The following is a 23215-nucleotide window of genomic DNA, read 5'->3' as shown; positions in this document are numbered from 1 at the left end:
TCAGCTCTGCATAACAAAAAGTAAGTCAAAACTATTTGATCTATTGCCATGGCACCACTGAATATACTTTCCCTGAATGTTCAGGGAATAAATGTCCCTCAAAAAAGGACCAAAGCCTTCCGTACTTTCCATAACAAGAAGGCTCACATAGTATGCCTCCAAGAAACACACTTCACCAAAGATTCTACTCCAAAATATATTTCTCCTTTTTATCAACAAATTTACACGGCTTCTGCCTGTACCAAGCAAAGGGGAACTCTAATTGCATTTCACCGATCCACACCATTCACCTTATCATCAGAAATTAAAGACCCAGAAGGTAGATACCTGATACTCATGGGTTATATAATGGATACAGCAATCACGGTGATTTCCTACTACGCTCCTAACAAACAACCTACACCATTCCTCTCACATATATTACAAGTGATTAATACACACAAAATAGGAACAGTGATAATGTGTGGGGATTCAAACCAGGTCCTCCTCCCATTTCTAGATAAATCACCTTTTACACCATCCAAAATAACCTCTAGATTACCTTTTTCTCAACTTCTTTCCAAATACAATCTAGTAGATTCATGGAGAGAAAGTAACCCAATGAAAAAGAAATTCACTTATTTCTCGCACCCTCATCAAACCTTCACCAGAATAGATCATATTTTTCTAACAATAGGAATGATACCAGAAATTATTGCATCAGATATAATTCCGATTCCGTGGTCTGACCATAATGCAGTATACACTACTATAGCCTCAGCCATACCAAAAGCGCATGACCCAACGTGGTACTTACCGGACATAATGCTCAAACACCCACTACATCAGATGGCCATTGAACAAGCTTTAAAGGAATACATATCAATTAATAATACAACAGACATCTCCCCAATAACACTGTGGGAAGCTCATAAGCCTGTCTTGCGTGGTACAATACAAAGACAAATGGCACTATTTAAACGGGAACGCAAAAATCTAGCAAAAAAACTAGAACTCAATTTTAATGCAGCCTACATATCATTTCAAGATAATCCATCTCAGAGTACAAAATCTCATCTGGAAAAATCTAGATTGGAATACGATCTATTTCTCACTGAGTCAGTTGATAAATCCCTCAAACGCTCCAAACACAATTTCTACATGAATACAAACAAACCAGGTACATATTTGGCTCGGGCATTAAATTCAACTAACAAATCTTTCAAACCAATACGTTTGAAATTATCAAAAAATGTTTACACTTGTAATCCAGTTAAAATAGTCCATAAATTTCACTCACATCTCGCAACTTTATACAAGACAAACAATGAATTTAATCCTACAGAAGCTGAATCCTTCTTCTCAAAAATAACCTTACCTGAGTTATCTCAGAATCAAAAAAGCAGTTTGGATGAGCCTATAACTATAGATGAAGTTGCTAACGCCATAAAAGACCTAAAACTTAACAAAAGACCAGGCCCAGACGGCTACTCGGCTTTATACTATAAAACATTCTCAGAAATACTCTCTCCCATTCTCACTGAAACTTTTAACAAACTTCTAGATGGACATTCTTTTCGGCAAGAAACACTAATGGCAATTGTTTGTATGATCCCAAAACCCCTTTCTGATGATACTTCCTGTGTGAATTATCGGCCTATCTCTCTGTTAAACCTCGATATTAAATTATTAGCAAAAATAATAGCAAAACGCCTCAATAGCATTATAGGAAAATTAATACATAGAGATCAAGTAGGCTTCATGCCAAATAGACAGGCAGGCGATAATATACGCAGGGCAGTGTTATTGGCACATATTGCTAAAAAACAGAAAATCCCTTTATGTTTTCTATCTCTCGATATTAAGAGGGCATTTGACACAGTATCCTGGCAATATATGCAATATTCATTACAAAAATGGGGTTTTGGACCCCACTTTTTAACATGGATCAAAGCATTATATAATAAACCCAAAGCCTATATAAAATATGCTGGATACAAATCTGAAGCCTTTAATATCGAAAGAGGTACCCGACAGGGTTGCCCATTATCTCCCTTATTATTTGCCCTTATACTCGAACCCATGGCCCAATACATCAGAACAAACCAAACTATAACTGGCATTGAAGTAGGAGGTATTACACACAAATTATGTATATTTGCAGACGATATATTACTTTTTCTATCATCACCACAGGTCTCTGGTCCTAACTTAATACCAGCTCTTGATGGATTTGCAGCCCTATCCGGCCTTATGATTAATCCTAAGAAATGCCTAGTGCTTAATATTTCACTCACAAACATGGAATTGATCCCGGCTAGGGCTGCACTCCCATTCACATGGGCAGAAAAATCAATCCCATATCTTGGAATTCATTTAACAGCATCTCATTCTGACTTATTCTCAACCAATTATCCTCCTGTATTAAGACAGATCACAAATCTAATAAAACAATGGTCGCAACTTCCTTTATCCTGGATAGGGAAGATTAATGCAATCAAAATGACTATTCTACCCAAATTGCTTTATCTATTCAGAGTCCTCCCTATTCCAATTCCTTCCTATTTTTTGAGAATAGTACAAAAAAGAGCAACTTTGTTTATATGGGGCTCTTCTAAACCACGTATACCTATACACACACTACATCTTCCCAAAAATAAAGGAGGCCTGGGATACCCTAATTTTACTAACTACTACAGAGCAGCACATTTGGCCAGTCTGTCCAAATACCATGCAAAACAGGAAATCCCATTATGGGTATTTATAGAGGCTTCAGAAAATGACCCTCTATTAATATCAAATTTATTATGGCTTGATCCTAAAGACCGCTTTAAAATTCATAATCCCATAACTAAACACTTCTTATCTCTCTGGGATAAACTAAAAACCAAATATCAGTTACAATCTCCACACAATCCTCTCCTTTCTTTTATCAGAAATCCGGCCTTTTATCCGGCATGGATCTACCCAAATTCTTTTAAAGCTTGGACAACATCAGGCATTCAGACACTAAATGACTTCATAGCATCTAAATCATTCCTTTCATTCCCATCGCTTAGAGAAAAATATGATCTACCAAACTCTGAGATATTTAGATATCTCCAAATCAAAAATTTCTATACACCATTCCTAAAGGGGGATACACCATTATCCCAATTATCCATTTTTGAATCAATCTGTACAAAAGATCCATTTGCTAAAGGTACAATTTCATCACTTTATAATCAATTATATGGAGTAGCAAATCTTAATAGACCCTCTTACGTTCAGAGGTGGGAGGAGGACCTGGGACGAACTTTAGAAGACACGGACTGGTCTAATATATGGCTCACATCTAAGTCATCTTCACCCAACATCTTGGCACTAGAGACAAATTATAAAGTCCTAACTCGCTGGTACCTTGTACCCGCTAGAGTGGCAAAATATTCACCTAATACCTCAACTCTTTGTTTTCGAGGATGCCCAGAAATAGGCACATATTTACACATATGGTGGACGTGCCCAGTAATCCAAACCTTCTGGAAGGAAGTCTTCGTGATTGCATCTAAAATATTTAAAAAAATAATACAACCAGATCCATATTTAACTTTACTTAATCTAAAACCGGAATGGTTAACACTCTCTCAATTCAAACTTATGATCCAACTAATAACGGCTGCAAAACAAACAGTGGCCAAGGCATGGAAATCTCCTACATTGGTACTAGCAGAAACAATTCACAGAATGAATAATACAATGTCCCATGCTAAGATGGTAGCCATCGATCAAAATCAAATTCCAAAATTTGAAAAACTTTGGCATCCTTGGGTAAAACAACAGTTCCTGTCAAATTTCAATGACTCTGTCCTGTTGCCATGGTAACAGATTAAATGACTTACAGAGACACCCATTCTAAGGCTTCAAAGAGAACTAAAAAGAATAATAAACTGACGAGCGGGACAACCTTGTGGACCATACCTCTACCTTTCAACCCTTTTTCTTCTTTCTCTTTCCTTTTCTCCACCTTACGATTAAAGCTCATTATCAGAACTTATTTGACCTATATACACTCTACTTGTAAACAATATGTATAGTAGGTATAAATCATTTAAATACCTACAAAAGTAACTAAGGAAATGATATATATCTTTAATTTAGGTTTACGTGAACCCAATGTTAAATATTTGAAATTTCATGATATTTACCTATATAAACCCTACTGTAAAACAATGAGCTTACTTTATAGATCCTTGTAAACTTACTTTATGTATATTTATGTATCTTTATAACATTGTATACTCAATAAACTTCTTTTGACAAGGAAAAATAAACCAACATTTACAAATATTGCTATTATATAATCAAACAACTCAGTCCATTAAGTCCATAAATCAAAAATATGTATATAACAAATTACAATGAGTGTCCACAGTGAGTGATCAATTCCTTCCAATGGTGACGTTCCTTAGTAATATTTAGGTGCTTCTACTTCCACCGTTATAGTGACTGCATCAGCACCTAGTGAAATGGCCACTCACCAGATATAAAAGATTATGTGCCTTTGGTTCATTCATTTCGGATAACCACTCTGTTTTTGATGGATCCAACAGCAGCCTTTCCAAGCAGTGTAGGATACAAAATAAGGTAGTACTGAGTATTACCAGGGAGGCGGACTTTTTAGGCTAAGAAACAGTGGAGAAGATATAGCAGTATAAAAAATATAAATTTATTGAAAAATACAAATATCTAAAAAAACAATGACAATTGTAACATATAGCATCTATGATTATTGTGCAGTGAGCCCTTGTATGTCTACGCATTTCACCGTTAGGCTTCCTCAGGACACGGCCAAGGTTCACATATGAGACAGAGAAGGGAATATGTCTCTCTATCTAAAATGAGATATAATGTCATTAGACATACACAACTAACACATAAACAAACTGTTAACGATAAAAATCATGCGCTAAGCAACTGCGAGCATAGGAAAGAACACCAAGCCGGTACCTTAAATTGGAATGCAAAATCATGCAAGTCACGGTAGCATGAGAAAGTTCAATCAGCAGTAAGAAAGCTGAAATTAAAGCAAATCCAACCAGCGTCAATCAGCAAGAATATGCATTTGGGCAGAGAAAACTTTATAGGTTTATTAAAGAATGAGACTTACTATATTAGATATAGCTAAATATCTCAGCAGGGGCATGTAAACAATATTCCTAATTAAGGGAGCAGCCATTAGAGGGAGGAGGGCCAACACCGGATACACCACTTAGATCCTGGATTTAGTATCAGCAATGCTGAAGGCTCAATACAATCCCTTTGCTGCATCTACTGTATAAGCATATTATTTACATCATCTTTTGTCCATGTGGAGCCTTCTATGTGGGCAAAACACTTCTGGAGAAGAATTAAAGACCACGTATACTATGCTACAAATGGTCTTTTAAACACCACAATGGGTTATCACGTAGCCTTCAAGCATATGTATGACCCCGTGATGTTTAAATTTGCAGCTCTTGACATTGTCTACGCAGACCCCCGTGGGGACGATTTTGATAAAAGAGTACTCCAGCGTGAAACGCAATGGATACATAAGTTACGAGCCACAGTCTATCCAGGCATGAATGACATGATCAGTTTCAAACCCTTTCTTTAATACAGTCATCCTATGTTGTACCATGCGATTTGCTTCACTTGCAGCTCTTGTGTATCCCTCCTCAATTGCTTCCCTATCCCCCCCCCCCATCCCCCCTTTTCCCCTTTCTGTTCCTTTAGATAAGGTAACATATGTTAAACAGACTTATGCCCCGTACACACGGTCGGATTTTCCGATAGAAAATGTCCGATCGGAGCGTGTTGTCGGAAATTCCGACCGTGTGTGGGCTCCATCGGACATTTTCCATCGGATTTTCTGACACACAAAGTTGGAGAGCAAGAGATAAAATTTTCCGACAACAAAGTCCGATTGCGTCAATTCCGACCCTGTGTGGCCTGTTCCGACGCACAAAGTGCCACGCATGCTCAGAAGAAATCCCGACACGGAACAGCTCGGTCTGGTAAACTTAGCGTTCGCAATAGATACAACACTTTCGTCACGCTGCAATGTTAAAAATGGTTTAATACAGCGCACTCTCTTCTTCTTTATAATGTGACAAGAATGAAGTCGTTTTGCTGCTCATATTCACACAGACTTCTCACAAACTTCTTTCTTTACTATTTATCGGGATTCCCTCAATATATTTTGATTTGTCACATCTGACAACATTATTTTGTTTTTTTGTTTTTTTGGTTTTTAAAGCCGATTATTTTTTTTTTGGTTTGTCTTTTTTTCAAGGCTTATTTTTTTGGGGGGGATTTTTATTTGTACTCCTGAAAATTTTTGTGTGTGTTTTTTGTGTCAAGTTACCACAACACCATTGATATGTTGTTCTATTTAATCTGTAGAAGATTGTTTGGTGGTGTTGTCCCTTGTTAATTTCACATTGTACTTTAGAAATGTACCTGAATCGTCAACAACAAACTGTCCTTTTTGGCTGAAAACACACATAGGAGAGTATAATTTTCAAAAAAATAACTTTTATTAAGGGCTCACAACTAAACAAAGAGGGAGGCAACGCTGGAGAAACTGAAGAAATTGGCGAAGCCTTGGACCCCCAGGGCAGACATCAACTATTTTCAAGCAAAATTGGTGGCCTGAGGAGCCCTTATCTAAGGGAGTGCAGTCTGGTCCAGAAGTCCCAGAGATCCGGAAAGCAGCAGATGACATCTGTGTCCCCAGGCTGTGGTCATACGAGAGACTGCAGCTTTTGTCAGACCAGACTGAACCCAGGGCCATCGCTCTCTTGTCTTCCTTCCACGCTTCCTTCCACGCGGTGGCTCTGGTGGTGGAGTTGTTGCAGCAGGAGGAGGAGGAGGAGGATGGTCCAACTCAATCGGTCTTGGGTGTTAGTTCCCCACTCACCCCCTTAGTTAGGACTTTATAAATAAGTTGCTCACACAGGAGGCGTTGACCCTCCTGCATGCCCTGCAGTTTGGTGGCAGCCATGCAGGCAAAGGCCTCTTCAGGAGCGGGTAAGGCTCTGAGGGACGCAGAAGCCTCCTGAATGAGCCTGAGCGCTGAATCCTGCATGGGAGTCGTCTTCCTCGCTCTTTTATATGGAGGGCGGAGGGGAGAAACCTGCCTCCTCCTGGCTGCCACTAATCCCCACCTCCTCCTGACTGCCACATTCCACAACCTCCTCCTGGCTGAGGTCTTCCTGTGTATGAAAAAGGGACATAGTTTTAGTTTTTTATTCATCAATCACACACAATTTTCACCTCCTGACTGTTGCAAATTGAATGTTAACAAATATAACAGACTATCATTCTGAGCCCAGCAGTTTTCATTCTTGTCCCAATTTTGAGTGCCCACTACTGTCTATTGATATGTAAAACACTTTTTTCAATCAGCAATTAGTGATCAATAATAACATCTAATAAACATCATTTATTTATTGACCAGAAATCAGTAGAACAATGCTATACCTGACTCCAGCTGGGCTCCTCCACTTCTTCCTGGCTGGAAGGCCCAGGTTGGACATCGGAAGCCTCAGCTGGGGTGGAAGGAAGAGTGGAAGGAAGAGTAGAGAGGGATTCCCTGACTTCAGTGTGGTCTGACAGAATACGCAGTCTCTCATAGTGCTACAGCCTGGGTACATAAATGTCATCTGCTGCAGCTCCGGACCTCTGGGAATCCGTGACCTTCTTGCGCTCCCTAAGATAAGTGCTCCTCAGGCCACCAATTTTGGTTTTTAAATAGGGGATGGTTGCTGTGGGGACTCCAGCAGTTTCTCCAGCGCTGCCTGCCTCTTTTGTTTATTGTTATAATGGGGATGTCTCACCTGCCACAGACAGGGCAGCTCCCTGTATTTGTCTATGAACAGGGGGAGGAAGTTGTGGTCATTGAAGCCATCCATTTTCTCTGCAAGACACAACACAAGACAAACCCTAAGGTCAGGGCAAACTCTCCTAATCTTGTTACAATATAGGCTTCAATTTCGAAGCAGTATAGGCCCAAGTTTAGATCTTACCTTCGTTATCACGATCGGCGCTTTCGATGCTCCTTCCTCTGCTCACAGATCGTACGTAATACGCACGCGTGTTACGCTTTATACACACTGCGCATGCGTGTAACTCCGCCCGCCCCTGACGTTCTTTCTAGTCTATTCCCCGCCCCTTTTCGTTCGGCGCAGTGGGGGAAGAGCACATGGCGGATACACAGCAGGTGCGTGCTAATTATAGCAACGAGGAGGAGGAGGAGGAAAGCCCGGAGCCTGAAACGTCAGAAGGAGATTTAAGGCCTCAAATATGTCCTTTGGGGAGATGTCGGAGATGGTGGACATCCTGAAGAGGGCCGACTATGAGGGGAAGTATGGGCCTTACCCCAACCCCAATGTCAGAAAGGCCAAGATCATGGCGAAAGTGGTCAGGAGTCTGCACCGGCATTTCGGGGTACGACGATCGAAAGATCAGTTCAGGAAGCGGTGGTCGGACCTGAAATTAAGAGAACATGAGAAGTACAGAAAGATCCGGAGAGTGCTGCAAAAAAGTAAGTAGTTGTCCTGTGTTCCTATTCTTTATGTTTATTACGTTCGTGCTTCTCCATGTGCTTTTCTTACAAGTCTACATTTTTACATGGCAAATTTCATGTTCATGGGTACATTATTCGTTCGTATCAAACATTTTTCTTTCGGCCTATAAAACACCATTGTTTAGGCCATATGCATTTGGCCACAATTTTTACGCCCTACTTGTCATAAACTATTTTGGTTGTGTAGATGGCTTTGTTACTAGAATGAAATGCAAACTAGATTCTGTGTAAGGAGAGGACACTGAGCAGCTGTTTTCACATCTGGACACTGGAGCACTAGTGTGGGACACAAGAACACCATTTTTATTAGGGAGCCCACACAGGTGCTCCAGTGTATACTATAGGGGGGGGCTTCATCTGTGAAGCTTGTACCAAACAGGTAAAGTATTGAAGCTTGACAAAGGGCACTGAAAATGCCACATTTTGGAACTCTGCCAAAATAGACAATTGTACCCCACTTCCAAGCAATGTTTTATATTTATAGTTCTGCCATCAAATCACTGTGTGCTAAGTATATCATTTTTGTTTGACATAGGGGAGAAAAGACTCGGAGGACACCCCTCATCCGAGGAGAACACAGACCCACCACCTCTGGAAGAAGGTGAAATCCCCCCAACCCAAGAAAAGCAGGAGGAGGAAGACGTGGTGGAAACTGTCACCACAACAGGTGAGTGTCTGCGACCACAGGCTCAGGTAAGAGATGGATGACGGCATTGTTTTGATACCTTTTTTTTGGGGTTTCTCTCTTTTTAGGTGATCGTGATGTTGTGGATCCAGATCCTTTCACATCAGAGTGCCCAGATCCTGATCGGGGAGATCATGGGGTGTAATTTAGAATTGGAAAACCTCAATAAAAACATCAATGATGTTATTCAAAAAAATAAAAACATCATTGATGTTTTGGGGCGAGTTTAAAACCCCTCACAATCCCTTTGATTTTTTGTGTGCTCCAATGTTCAAAATGTTTGAAAGATTTGTCGAAAAGCCTAATTTGGAGGATGCACACAGTGTGCCAACATGTGCTATATGCTATCACGGGAGATCAATGGACGCGTTTTGGGGGTGCAACCCCTTCCTCAATAATAAAGTAGCTGTGAGGAAGGGGTTTCTCCCCCAAAACACGTCCCTTGATCCCCCGTGATGGCAGCTAGCACATGTTGACATTCGTAAATTGGTGTGCATCTTCCAAATTAGGCTTTTCCTGGGGTGACTTCACCCCATCTGAACGCAATATCAAACACAGTTCCTAAATACTCATGTCTGATATTGCCTTCAAGTTCTACCAAATGTGAACTTTGTAAGTTCAAGATTTCTGGCTTTCTTGTTGGTTTTACACAGGCCTGTTTTAGCTTAAATGGACATTTATCTGTTTGATAATGCTACCCCAAACATTGTTATACCACAAACATGTTGTTTTGTTAGAAAAAACTTTTCTAAATGCACATGTGATTGTGCAGGTATTAAAGAGATTGTTAAGCAAGAATGTGTGAATTATTGTGTCAACGCTAAAACACTTTGTTGGTGATGTCATTGCTGTTTTCTGTGAAAATGGGGGTTATTTCCTAAGGGCAAATCTTCTTTGCACTACAAGTGCAGTTTCACTGCACTTGTAGTGCAAAGTGTCTTTGCCTTTAGTAAATAACACCCAACAGTGCTTTGTATAAAAGGTTACACAATCACGCCATTTTCTGGACTCAACACATTTCTGTCACGGTCAGCTAAAACAAACACAAGCAGTAAATGTCCACAAAGATTTTCTTTTTTTTGCTTTTTTATTTGATAAAGGCTTCACAAATTTGCTGGCATATTGATGGCCCCCCTACCCACAAAGAACTCCGGGTATTGTAACCGGACATCACGGGCACTCAGGGAGGGCAAGCCAGGACGGCCACTTTCAAGCGCCGTCAGTGTTGTTTCATGGATCATTCCGGCCTCAGGCCCAACTGAGCCAGCATAGTTGGCGGAATGTTTGCGTAAAAAGTTATGGAGAATACAGCACGCCAGGATTATATGATTAAGTTTATACTCCGCCATATGGATGGGTGTCAAAAATAGGCGGAACCGGCTGGCCAGGATTCCAAATGTGTTCTCCACCACTCTTCTGGCTCTGGCCAGCCGGTAATTAAAAACCCTCTGTTCCGGGGTGAGGGTCCTCATAGGGAATGGCTGCAAAAGATGGTCCCCCAGCGCAAACGCTTCATCAGCAACGAACACGAATGGGAGTCCTTCTACATTGTCCTCTGGAGGTGGCAAGTCCAAGCTGCCATTCTGGAGATGCCTGTAGAACTCCGTCTGGGCGATGACTCCACCATCGGACATCCGGCCTTTCTTTCCCATGTCAACATACAAGAAGTCGTAATTAGCCGACACCACCGCCAACATCACAATACTATTGAACCCCTTATAGTTGAAATAGTACGACCCCGAGTTGGGTGGTGGGACGATGTGGACGTGTTTCTCATCAATTGCCCCTCCGCAGTTAGGAACGTCCCACCGGCAAAATGGGAGGCCACAGTCTGCCATTCCTGTGGCGTTGAAGGAAACTGTTGAGGAAAACAAAAATAAATTAATATTTTTGCACATAAACATGGAAAGCAGATTAGACACAAACATTCTTGGCCAACCTCCAGATAGCATTTATTAAGGGGAATTTAACAACACCAAAGTATAAGGTACACCTATCATATCCCCCCCCCCCCCTCTCATGGGCCATTTCTAACATTATGGGGGGTGGGGAAATCTTGGACAGGTAACCCTATCCACTTCATCGAGAGATGAATGCCTAAATACAGGGTATTACTTGGAACAGCCCCTCCTTAGTTACACGATTGGCAGCCCACTGGACAGGTAAGAAGTGTCATAATACAAAGATGTAAATACACATTGTACACATTTGAGCACATTTGGACATTCTGCTATTACCTATCAAGATAATAATAGGATACAAAAACTTTAAACAGTACCATTTGAAAGTATACAGGCAGGCCCTTGCACTACATGCTTTGGGGAATTCATCCATAAATCTGAGCACAAAAGAGATGGGTATAGTGTGTATGGGTTTGGCAAAGTCAGCAGATAGATGATTGAGGATAGATAGAGATTTGGGATCAGCTGACTTAGCAGTTGGGGAGAGGGAGGGTTACTAAAAATGATTTGGGGACACCACAAAAAAAAAGACACTGGCACTCTGCATGAATTTAAAGCAAAAATCACATTTAAAAACATTTTAGGGGGTGTTTGGGGTAAAGCACTACTATGGAGCTGATAAAATACATTGTTAAGTGACTACGTGAGGTGAATATAGGGCCAGGAGACCATGCTGGGGAGGTAAGTGAAGGCAAATCTGTATGAAGGACCTAAAAAATTAATTACATAAAAATCCAGCATGCATGAGGACAAAGGGGACATTCACAGCATATTCCAATCATGGTAATTAGGGAATGAGGAAAGAAATACAATATATTATCAATCATTAAATACAATAAAATGTGATATTAAAGGATAAAAATCTTACCTTCATATACTCCTTCTGCAGGACCTGTATGATGGCAGAACAGGTCTCCGGGATAATGATACCCAGAGCCTGGGGGGAGATACCTGTCGAGAACTTCAAGTCCGGCAGGCTTCTCCCTGTCGCCAAGTACCACAGGGTAGCGACGAGCCTCTGCTCCGGAGTGATGGCTTGCCTCATGCAGGTATCCTGCCTGCTGATATAGGGGGTGAGCGAAGCCAGCAGACGGTGAAACACGGGGTCCGTCATCCTGAGAAAGTTCCTGAAATCATCAGGATTATTCTCACGGATCTCACGGAGCAAAGGCATATGAGAGAACTGGTCAAGCTGGAGCAACCAATTCTTGGTCCATGAACTCCTCCCCACCCTGTTCATGGACTGGACTTGTGTCAAGGTCAGGACCCCAACACCAAGCCCCCGCACAGCACGAACTCTACGAGGAGTACGTATACGAAACATGGCTAGAAAACGGTCGGCTGCTCAGAACGAAGTAACAGAACGCACTGAAGAACAGCAAGGCCTGTGAAGAGCTACCTGAAAAACAGCAACGAGCGGGCAAGATCGCACAGAAAACTCCAATATGAACTTACTGCACGCACTGAAGAGCAGATACAAACCCAGAAGCACAAACTGAACCGCAGAAAACGATCTGAAAGCCACGAGTCTGAAAAAGCGCGAATCGTCTCTCACCAAACTTTTACTAACACGAGATTAGCAAAAGGAGCCCAAAGGGTGCCGCGCTTGGTTCTGAACTGGCCTTTTCTAGTCTCGTCGTACGTGGTGTACGTGACCGCGTGGTTGGCGATCAGAAATTCCGACAACTTTGTGCGACCGTGTGTACGCAAAACAAGTTTGAGCCAACATCGGTCGGAAAAAATCCTAGGATTTTGTTGTCGGAATGTCCAATCCGACTGTGTGTACGGGGCATTAGTCCGTATTTGTATCATTTGTAAGATTTGGTAGATGATTTGAATTCGATATATATACCGATATAATGTCATTAATGCATAATGAGCATGGCTGCATAATGCATAATGGCTGCTCCCTTAATTAGGAATATTGTTTACATGCCCCTGCTGAGATATTTAGCTGTATCTAATATAGTAAGTCTCATTCTTTAATAAACCTATAAAGTTTTCTCTGCCCAAATGCATATTCTCGCTGATTGACGCTGGTTGCATTTGCTTTAATTTCAGCTTTCTTACTGCTGATTGAACTTTCTCATGCTACCGTGACTTGCATGATTTTGCATTCCAATTTAACCACTTGCTTACAGGGCACTTAAACCCCCCTCCTATCCAGACCAATTTTCAGCTTTCAGCGCTGACGCACTTTGAATGACAATTGTGTGGTCATACAACACTGTACCCAAATGAAATTTTTATTATTTTTTCACCACAAATAGAACTTTCTTTTTGTGGTATTTGATCACCTCTGCAGTTTTTACTTTTTGTTAAAAAAATGTAAAAAACTGAATTAAAAAAAAAAATTTTTTTATTTTTTTATATTTTGTTATAAGAAATGTAAAACGGGTCATTTCTCTCCTTCATTGATGTACGCTGATGAGGCGGCAGTGATGGGCACTGATAGGCGGCAGTGATGGGCACTGATGGGTGGCAGTGATGGGCACTGATGGGTGGCAGTGATGGGCAGCACTGCCAGGTGGCACTGATTGGCACTACAGGTGGGCATTGATAGGTGGCACTTGTGGGCATTGATAGGTAGCACTGTGGGCACTGTTAGGTGGCACTATTTGGCACTGATGAGGCAGATGTGCCTCTTCCACTTGGGGACCGATGTCCCTTACATCCGAGCCGGTGATCGGCTTTCTTTTCTACTCACGCTGTCAGCGTGAGTAGAAAAAAAAAACGATTACTGATCTTTTGTTTACATCATGTGATCAGCTGTCATTGGCTGACAGCTGATCACATGGTAAGGGGCCGGGACCGGCCCCTTACTTGGATCAGTGAGCAGCCGAGTCTCAGTGACTCGGTGATCAAAGCGCGCGCAGGGAGCGTGCACAGTGGAGGCCGTCATATGACGGCCTCCCGGGAATTCAGGTCCGCGCTGTTGCCGTCATTCGGCCATAGCGTGGATGTGTAGTGGTTAAGGTACCGGCTTGGTGTTCTTTCCTATGCTCGCAGTTGCTTAGCGCATGATTTTTATCATTAACAGTTTGTTTATGTGTTAGTTGTGTGTGTCTAATGACATTATATCTCATTTTAGATAGAGAGACATATTCCCTTCTCTGTCTCATATGTGAACCTTGGCCTTGTCCTGAGGAAGCCTAACGGTGAAACGCGTAGACATACAAGGGCTCACTGCACAATAATCATAGATGCTATATGTTACAATTGTCATTGTTTTTTAGATATTTGTATTTTCCAATAAATTTATATTTTTTATACTGCTATATCTTCTCCACTGTTTCTTAGCCTAAAAAGTCCGCCTCCCTGGTAATACTCAGTACTACCTTATTTTGTATCCTCAATGATTTATGGACGTGGCTCATTTTTGGTGCACTTCCCTTTCTTTTTTTGTTCCAAGCAGTGTACTAGTGCCTCTTGCTCTATTAGTTCTCATGAAACATATAGATAGCCATCATGGTGTAGTATGTAACTATGCTTTTATTTAAAAAGTTAAAAAACACAATTGAACTCACATGCTATAGTGCCTCTGAGCCGGCACCAAGCTAATCTCATTATACTTTGTTATATACATATTTTTGATTTATGGACTCAATGTACTGAGTTGTTTGATTATATAATAGCAATACTTGTAAATGTTGGTTTATTTTCAATCTCATCTTTATTTTTATTTCTATTTTTATTTTTATTTTCTATATTTCATATATATTTGGCACCTGCACTTTGATTATTGATAACCATTTGTTGTCAATATTGCACAATTATTTTTTACATAGGGGTATGATATTGTGTTGAAGTTTGGGCACATACATAAATTAATTGTTAGCACGAAGAAGAATATCCACAAGGAATTCACACTAAAATAGATAATAGATATATTTATATTTTTTTGGCTATTAGAAGTGGTGTGGTATTAATTTTTTTATTAATTTTTTAGGAGTTAGCGCAATCCACACATTAATTCATATTTAACATCCAACCCTAGAGTGGCATGTATTTTTGATTGCAGCTAGACTATTGGTCACATACTTGTTTATTTATTTATTTATTTTTTGCGGCGGTAGCAGATTTTTTCTTATAACATACTGCAGCTGCTGACTTTTATTAATCGGACACTTTCCTGTCCTGGAGTCCAGCGATGTCGGCACCGCAACTGATTTTTCCATCAGCTGTCGGGTGTTGCCGCCTCCATTGTGAGTAAGGGAACCTGGCAGTGAAGCATTACGGCTTCACCCCGGGAACCCTACTGGGCATGCGCGAGGCACCTCTCTCCTACTGGCCCGGCGGCCGGTGAAGGAGAAGGGAGGAGGAGGGAGCCCGGGCGGTGACATCAATACCCGCAGCTGAGGCTCCCGGAAGTGGGAACAGGATACCTGTGAAAGACAGGTATCCTGCCCCCCCCTCCCCCGAAAGGTGCCAAATGTGGCACCGGAGGGGGGAGGAGTACAACGAGTGGAAGTTCCACTTTTGGGTGGAACTCCGCTTTAACTCTTTTGATCACCTCTGATGTTAACCCCTTTCTTGCCAGTGTCATTAGTACAGTAACAGTGCATTTTTTTTTTTTTTTTAGCACTGATCACTGTAATAATATCACTGGTCCCCAAAAAAGCGGCAAAAGTGTCAGTTAGGTGTTCGATATGTCTGCCCCAATGTCGCTGTCCCGCTATAAGTTGCTGACTGCCGCCATTATTAGTAAAAAAAAAAAAATAAAGAAAAATGCCATAAAAATATCCCATAGTTTGCATACATTGATAACTTTTGCCCAAACCAATCAATATAAGCTTATTGGGATTTTTTAATCAAAAACATGTAGCAGAATAAATATTGGTCTAAACTGATGAAGAAATTAGATTTTTTTTAAAAAATTATTGGATGTGTTTTATAGCAGAAAGTAAAAAAATATTGTTTTTTTTTCGATCCTTTTTTGTTTATACCGTAAAAAATAAAGACTGCAGAGATGATCAAATACCACCAAAAGAAAGCTCTATTTGTGGGGAAAAAAGGACATCAATTTTATTTGGGTACAGCGCGATTGTCAGTTAACCATTTGCCAACCGCCCCATAGCCAAATGACGGCTGCAGGGCGGCTGGATAACTCTGGGATCACGTCATATGACGTGATTCCAGAAAACTGCTCCCGCGCGCCCCCTGGGGCGCGCACACGGGAACATCCGTGACCGACGGGTCCGGAGGACCCGGCTCATCACGGATCACGGTAAACGGCCGCTGATCGCGGCCGTTTACCATGTGATCGCTCCGTCAAATGACGCGATCACATGTAAACAAACCGGCGTCATGTCATGACGCCGGTTCCTCCCTCCCCTCTCTGTACCGATCGGTACAGAGGGGGAGAGATCGGATGGGAGCCGCGCTGTGGGCTGGATGTGTAGTGCCCACAGCGCAGTTCAGTGACATGTACAGTCACATCCACCCCCCCCCCATGCTCAGCCATCCCCCCATGCTGTGCAATACTCTGCAATGATCCTGTGCAACCCTGTGCAATACTCTGCAATGATCCTGTGCAACCCTGTGCAATACTCTGCAATGATCCTGTGCAACCCTGTGCAATACTCTGCAATGATCCTGTGCAATACTCTGCAATGATCCTATGCAACCCTGTGCAATACTCTGCAATGATCCTGTGCAATACTCTGCAATGATCCTGTGCAACCCTGTGCAATACTCTGCAATGATCCTGTGCAATACTCTGCAATGATCCTGTGCAACCCTGTGCAATACTCTGCAATGATCCTGTGCAACCCTGTGCAATACTCTGCAATGATCCTGTGCAACCCTGTACAATACTCTGCAATGACCCTGTGCAATACTCTGCAATCATCCTGTGCAACCCTGTGCAATACTCTGCAATGACCCTGTGCAATACTCTGCAATGATCCTGTGCAATACTCTGCAATGATCCTGTGCAATGCTCCGCTATACCCCACCATACTCTTCCATACTCGGTGATACCCAGCCATACTCCGCTGTACTCGGCCCCTGTATGTGGCCAGGCTGTGGAAGTCTCACACATGTGGTATCGCCGTACTCAGGAGGAGTAGGAGAATCTATTTTGGGGGGTCATTTTTGGTATGTACATGTTATGTGTTAGAAATATTGTATAAATGGACAACTTTGTGTTAAAAAAAATGTGTTTTAACCACTTCCCGCCCGCCGGCTGTCATACGACGTCCTTGACTTTGTGCGGGGATATCTGAATGATGGGTGCAGCTATAGGCATCATTCAGATATCATCTTTTTCAGCCGGCGATTCCCTACACCATAGGAATGATCATAGCGGCTTTTCCACTGCTTGATCATTCTTACGGGAGGTGAGAGGAGACGCCCGCCCCCCCCCCCCTCACCACCCTCAGGTGCTTCTACCGACTCACCGCTACGATCGAAGCCAGGATCTTTTTTTTTTTTTTTTAATTTCAGGCTTCCCAGCCTAGAGGTGAGATATGGGGTCTTATTGACCCCATATCTCACTGTAAAGAGGACCTGTCATGCCATGTTCCTATTACGGGGATGTTTACATTCCTTGTAATAGAAATAAAAGTGATCAAAAAATTTATTTTTTGGAAAAAAGCCTCAAACTAAAATAAATAAAGTAAAATGAACAATAAAAAAAAAAAAAAAAAAAAAAAATATTCCCCGTGTCCCCGTGTGCTCGCAGTCAGAAGCGAACGCATACGTAAGTTGCGCCCACATATGAAAATGGTGTTCAAACCACACATGTGAGGTATCACTGCGATCGGTAGAGCAAGAGCAATAATTTTGGCCCTAGACCTCCTCTGTAACTCACAACATGTAACCAGTAAAAATTTTTAAAGCGTCTCCTATCGGGATTTTTAAGTAGCAAAGTTTGGCGCCATTCCACGAGCGTGTGCAATTTTGAAGGGTGACATGTTGGGTATCTATTTACTCGGCATAACTTCATTATTCACATTATGTAAAAACATTGGGCTAACTTTACTGTTTTGTTTTTTTTGAAAGCACAAAACTTTTAAAAAAAAAAAAAAAACCTGTTCAATTTTGATGCGCAAATACCGCGCGAGATAAAAAGTTGCAACGACCGCCATTGTATTATCTAGGGTCTTTGCTAAAAAAATATATATAATGTTTTGGGGTTCTATGTAATTTTTTAGCAAATAAATAATGATTTTTACATGTAGGAGAGAAATGTCAGAATTGGCCTGGGCACTCCAGAATACCTGAAGGTGCTCCCCTGCATGTTGGGCCTCTGTATGTGGCCACGCTGTGTAAAAGTCTCACACATGTGGTATCGCCATACTCGGGAGTAATAGCAGAATGTGTTTTGGGGTGTAATTTGTGGTATGCATATGCTGTGTGTGAGAAATACCCTGCTAATATGAGAATTTTGTGAAAAAAAAAAAAGAAAAAAAAAATCTTGATTTTGCAAAGAATTGTGGGAAAAAATGACAACTTCAAAAAACTCATCATGCATCTTTCTAAATACCTTGGAATGTCTTCTTTCCAAAAAGGGGTCATTTGGGGGGTATTTGTACTTTTCTGGCATGTTAGGGTCTCAAGAAATGAGATAGGCCGTCAGTACTTCAGGTGTGATCAATTTTCAGATATTCGCACCATAGCTTTTGGACTCTATAACTTTCACAAAGACCAAATAATATCCACCGATTTGGGTTATTTTTACCAAAGATATGTAGCGGTATAAATTTTGGCCAAAATATATGAAGAAAAAATTACTAATTTGCAAAATTTTATAACAGAAACGAAGAAAAATGCATTTTTTTACAGAATTTTCTGTCTTTTTTCTTTTATAGTGCAAAAAATAAAGAACCCAGCGGTGATTAAATACCACCAAAAGAAAGCTCTATTTGTGTGAAAAAAGGACAAAAAATTCATTTGGGTACAGTGTTGCATGACTGAGTAATTGTCATTCAAAATGTGAGAGCACCAAAAGCTGAAAATTGGTCTGGTTATTAAGGGGGTTTAAGTGCCCAGTGGTCAAGTGGTTAAAGTAACGCAAAAAATGGCCTGGTCATTAAGGGGGTAAATCCTTCCGGGGCTGAAGTGGTTAAACTGGACAATGCAAACTTGATATGCGCTGACGATTGCAAGTTTTGTCAGTATAGAATCCAGGAATCTGCTTCTACACCGCTCCCCTTCCTCAGCTATGTGACCAAGCCGATTTCTCAATCACGCCTCTCTCCATCACCCCGTCCTGTGTTGTCTAAAATGCTACAATGACCCCGCCCCTTCTACTCAGTCAATGCCTAAGAGCCCCACCCCTTTTCCCGCTCAGCGTGGTACATTGTGCATGACCCCGCCCCGCTCCTCTCAGTCAGCGTTCGTGTCCCCGCCCCCCCCCAGAGCTGCGCGCGTTCCTGGTACAGGCTTGACGCTCTGCGCGTTCCTGTGAGTAGCTGCAAAGATGGCGGCGCTCATCTCTCTCACACAGGTAAGCGAAGCCTGCAGAGTGACATTGCGGATTAAGAGTGGGTAGGGGGAGGTGGCGGGCCGGTGGAGGAGAAGTTTGCCTAGTTTGTGCACTAGAAGGTGGGCTGGTTGTGGTGGAAGGCTGTGTTTATGTGGAGTTCGGCTGAGGCCTGGGGTGTGACTGTCACAGAATAGCTCCACATCTGCCGGCATGAGTGACTGGACATGATAATAGTACACAGTGCCTGTGTGTTTTCCTGGGTCTAATAGACTCGGCAGTGCTGGGAGCAGGGCATTGCTGTGTGCTATCATCTCCCAGTAGGGGGCACTCATCCACAGGGAATGGTATCAGGATGTCACCCTCCAGGGTACCTTATCATCACTCGGGGTGTATGGACAGCTCCTAGGATTGTCTCCTGGCACCACCTCCATCCTCTGTTCTACATCTCTCTGGGCTTTTTGGTGCCTCCGCCAGTTCTGAACTCCAAGAAAACTGCACAGCATATAACTCCACTTTGATTCTGTGTTTTATTTTATTTGTTGATGGCTTTTGTTCGAATTTGTGTTCATACAGCGTGTTTGCTCATACTTGAGTAGCTGCCAATGTTGTCAGATGTGTGGCTGATTTGTATTGCTGGATGTACCTTCAATACAACCGTTCTCTGGGGGTACATAGAACAGGGTCACTTAAAACAGGATTAAACACAGCAGCAAAAACAAGTGCAGCAATTCTTAAAGGAGAAGTTTGGGATTTCTAAAAAAAAAAAATAAACATCCATGTTCGCCTCCATTCTGCAGCATCAGTCCCACATTGGCTCTAAGACTGAGTGATCACATGACTGCTGATCGTTCAGTTCCTCCATCAGCTGTGTGCAGGGAGCAGTGACTGTCAGTCACTGATCTCCACTCTGCCCCTCCAGCGCTAACTGGAGCACTGGGCTGGGACTGACTGGCTGCAGCGCTTAACTGCGTGCTGAGGGGCAGAGCCAGCTGTCAATCAGGGCACCGCGTAGAACCTGACTTAGGCCCCATACACACTATTAGATTTTCTGCAGATTTTTGTCTTCAGATTTACCAAAACCATGTAGTGCAAGGACCTGCCTGATTGCATACAAAATGAAACTCTTAAGGCTTGACCTCCTATTATATGGTTTTGGTAAATCTGAAGACAAAAAATCTGCAGAAAATCTAATAGTGTGTAAGGATGAGCTGTGGCGTGTTCGCAACTCCACATGCCCTCCAGGAAGCAGACACTCTGCAGCACTAATCATAGGCAGTGAGACATTTCCTGATCTGCAGCTGCACAGATCGGAAAATGTCTCACTGCTTGTGATTAGTGGTGCAGAGTGTCAGCTTCCTGGCGGACATGTGGAGTTGCGAACACGCCAGAGTTAATCCTTAATCCTGACATGTCAGCTAACAGCAGGCAATATCTCTATCACCTGCTTCTGTGTCAAAGGAGAGCAAAAGTAAGTGCGTTCCTGTGACCCACAAGAGACCCAAAAAGCTTTGGCCATACAAAGGAAAAGTATGGAATAATAATAAAAAAAAAACCTACATACTGACCTCCATGCTGCAGCATCTGAGAATACTACAGCTTGTTCCATGCCGGCTCTAAGACTGTGAAGTGAGTGATTATATAACTGCTGATTGGTCTGTTCTCAGTCTGCTCCACATAGAGAGGAGTGATTGTCAGTCTTGGAGAAGGAAGGCATGAAAGGCAGACCTAGCTGTTTATTTGGCAGCCATTGGATCTTGACAATATTGTCAGAATCTTTCCCTAGACTGGCCTGGCTCCACCCCATCATCTGATAGTGGCCTTTAGCCCGCTATTAGCTGACTCTGGGTCACAGGAGAACAAAAGTAAGTGTGCTCCTGTAATCCTCAAGAGATGTATGGCTAAAAAGCTTTACCTCTTTTAAATGTGGTGCCCCATTCATTTTTCCTTTTTTTTTTTTTTTTCCAATTATTTTCATTCAAATTTCAAACAAATTGTTCTCTACGTTCCTCCTGCTCTCTAGTTCCCTTGTCACCTCCTCCCATGCTCGCCTCCAGGACTTTTCCAGAGTCTATCCAATCCTCTGGAACTCCCTACCTCAATCTGCCAGACTACCTTCTACTCTGTTTTTAGACGATCCCTGAATATCCACCTCTTTAGAGAAGCCTATTCAGCCCCCATCTAACAACTGTACATTTACTTTCTCCATCAGATCATCCCCCACAGTTATTACGTTTTTGTATCACTTGACCTTCCCTACTAGATTGTAAGCTCTAATGAGCAGGGCCCTCTGATTCGTCCTGTATTGAATTGTATTGTAACTGTACTGTCTGCCCTCATTTTGTAAAGCTCTGTGCAAACTGTTGGCACTATATAAATCCTGTAGAATAATAGTAATCATCTGGCCAGTAACACACTTCCTGTCTTAAAGCCGAACTCCAGCTTTTGGTACACTTTACATAGTTCATTTAAAGCGGGAGTCCGGCGACCAATCTTCTTTTTTTTTTTTTTTTTTTTTAGGACATTGAGACACTTTGCTAACCCTAAAATAATACTCAGTTTGGGTATAATATTTCCACCTCTGTCTGTTTTCGTACTGAAGAATAACTTAAAAAATGTGATGTTGGCTGTTTCCATCTTGCTTGTGGGCATGTGAAGTACACAAGCATTGATTTCCTGGATGCGGTGAATGCTGTTCATTCACAGCTTGTTCACACGCATGATCATTGTTCCCGCACTGAATCTTGGGAAGCCTGACACTAAGCTCCCAGGAGACAGTGCGGCGCCAGGGAAAGGCAATAAACACGCCTACTCCCATGGGAGGAGAGACAGGAAGTGCCACAATAAAGTACAATATAAAGGTAAATACAGGGATAAAAAAAAATTTTGTGCGGCATTTGAACATCTATGCAATTAACTGAAGGGGGTAAGATTAAGTAAAAAATTTGAGTGGAACCCCGCTTTAAGCCAGCTTGGCCCAAATTAACTATGCCCCTCACTAACGTGAGGCTGCTGGATGTGCGGTATAAACTACATGTAGCTGAGGCTTCATACAAGCGTACTGTTCTGTGTTCCGGGTTCGAGCCGTGACTTCCAGTCTCATACCTGGAACACAGTAGAGTCTATCTGATCAGCGCTCAGCCATTCAGAGAAAGCGATGTACAGTATTCTAGCAATGAATACAAAGCTTCCTCTGATTTGCTGATTCAGAGAGGTGGGCTGATGATGTCACAACCTCTGACTCAGCCAATCAGAAGAAGCTTTGTATTCATTGCTAGAATACATCACTTTTTTTGAATGGCTGGGTGCCGATTAGATAGACTCTACTGTGCTCTGGATATGAGACAGGAGGTCTCGGCTCCAACCCAGAACACAGTGCTGTATGTAGCCTCCGTTACATGCAGTTTATACCACACATCTGGCTGCCTCACATGTTAGCGTAGGACATGGTATGTTTGGGCCAAGCTGGCCTAAACTATGTAAAGTAGATCAAAAGCTGAAGTTCAGCTTTAAGCTGGTCGTATATTATACAATTTTCTTATTCAATTTTCTTT

General features: G+C 42.1%; 1 protein-coding gene across 4 annotated transcripts in view; it reads left to right on the top strand.

The window, feature by feature from the left end:
- Nucleotides 1–19587: 19587 nt before the first annotated feature.
- The window catches only part of EPS15L1 (epidermal growth factor receptor pathway substrate 15 like 1), a 327178-nt gene continuing 323550 nt past the window's right edge, over nt 19588–23215 (top strand). For all 4 annotated transcript variants that reach the window (XM_073592681.1, XM_073592671.1, XM_073592690.1 and 1 more), the window contains exon 1: nt 19588–19685. In XM_073592681.1, coding sequence (XP_073448782.1) covers nt 19659–19685 — 27 coding nt within the window. In that variant the 5' untranslated portion in view covers nt 19588–19658. The remainder of the gene's footprint in view (nt 19686–23215) is intronic.

The sequence above is a fragment of the Aquarana catesbeiana genome, linkage group LG01 (genome assembly GCF_042186555.1).
Source record: "Aquarana catesbeiana isolate 2022-GZ linkage group LG01, ASM4218655v1, whole genome shotgun sequence".
Classification (NCBI taxonomy): Eukaryota; Metazoa; Chordata; class Amphibia; order Anura; family Ranidae; genus Aquarana; species Aquarana catesbeiana.
This window is presented reverse-complemented; position numbering and strand designations above follow the sequence as displayed.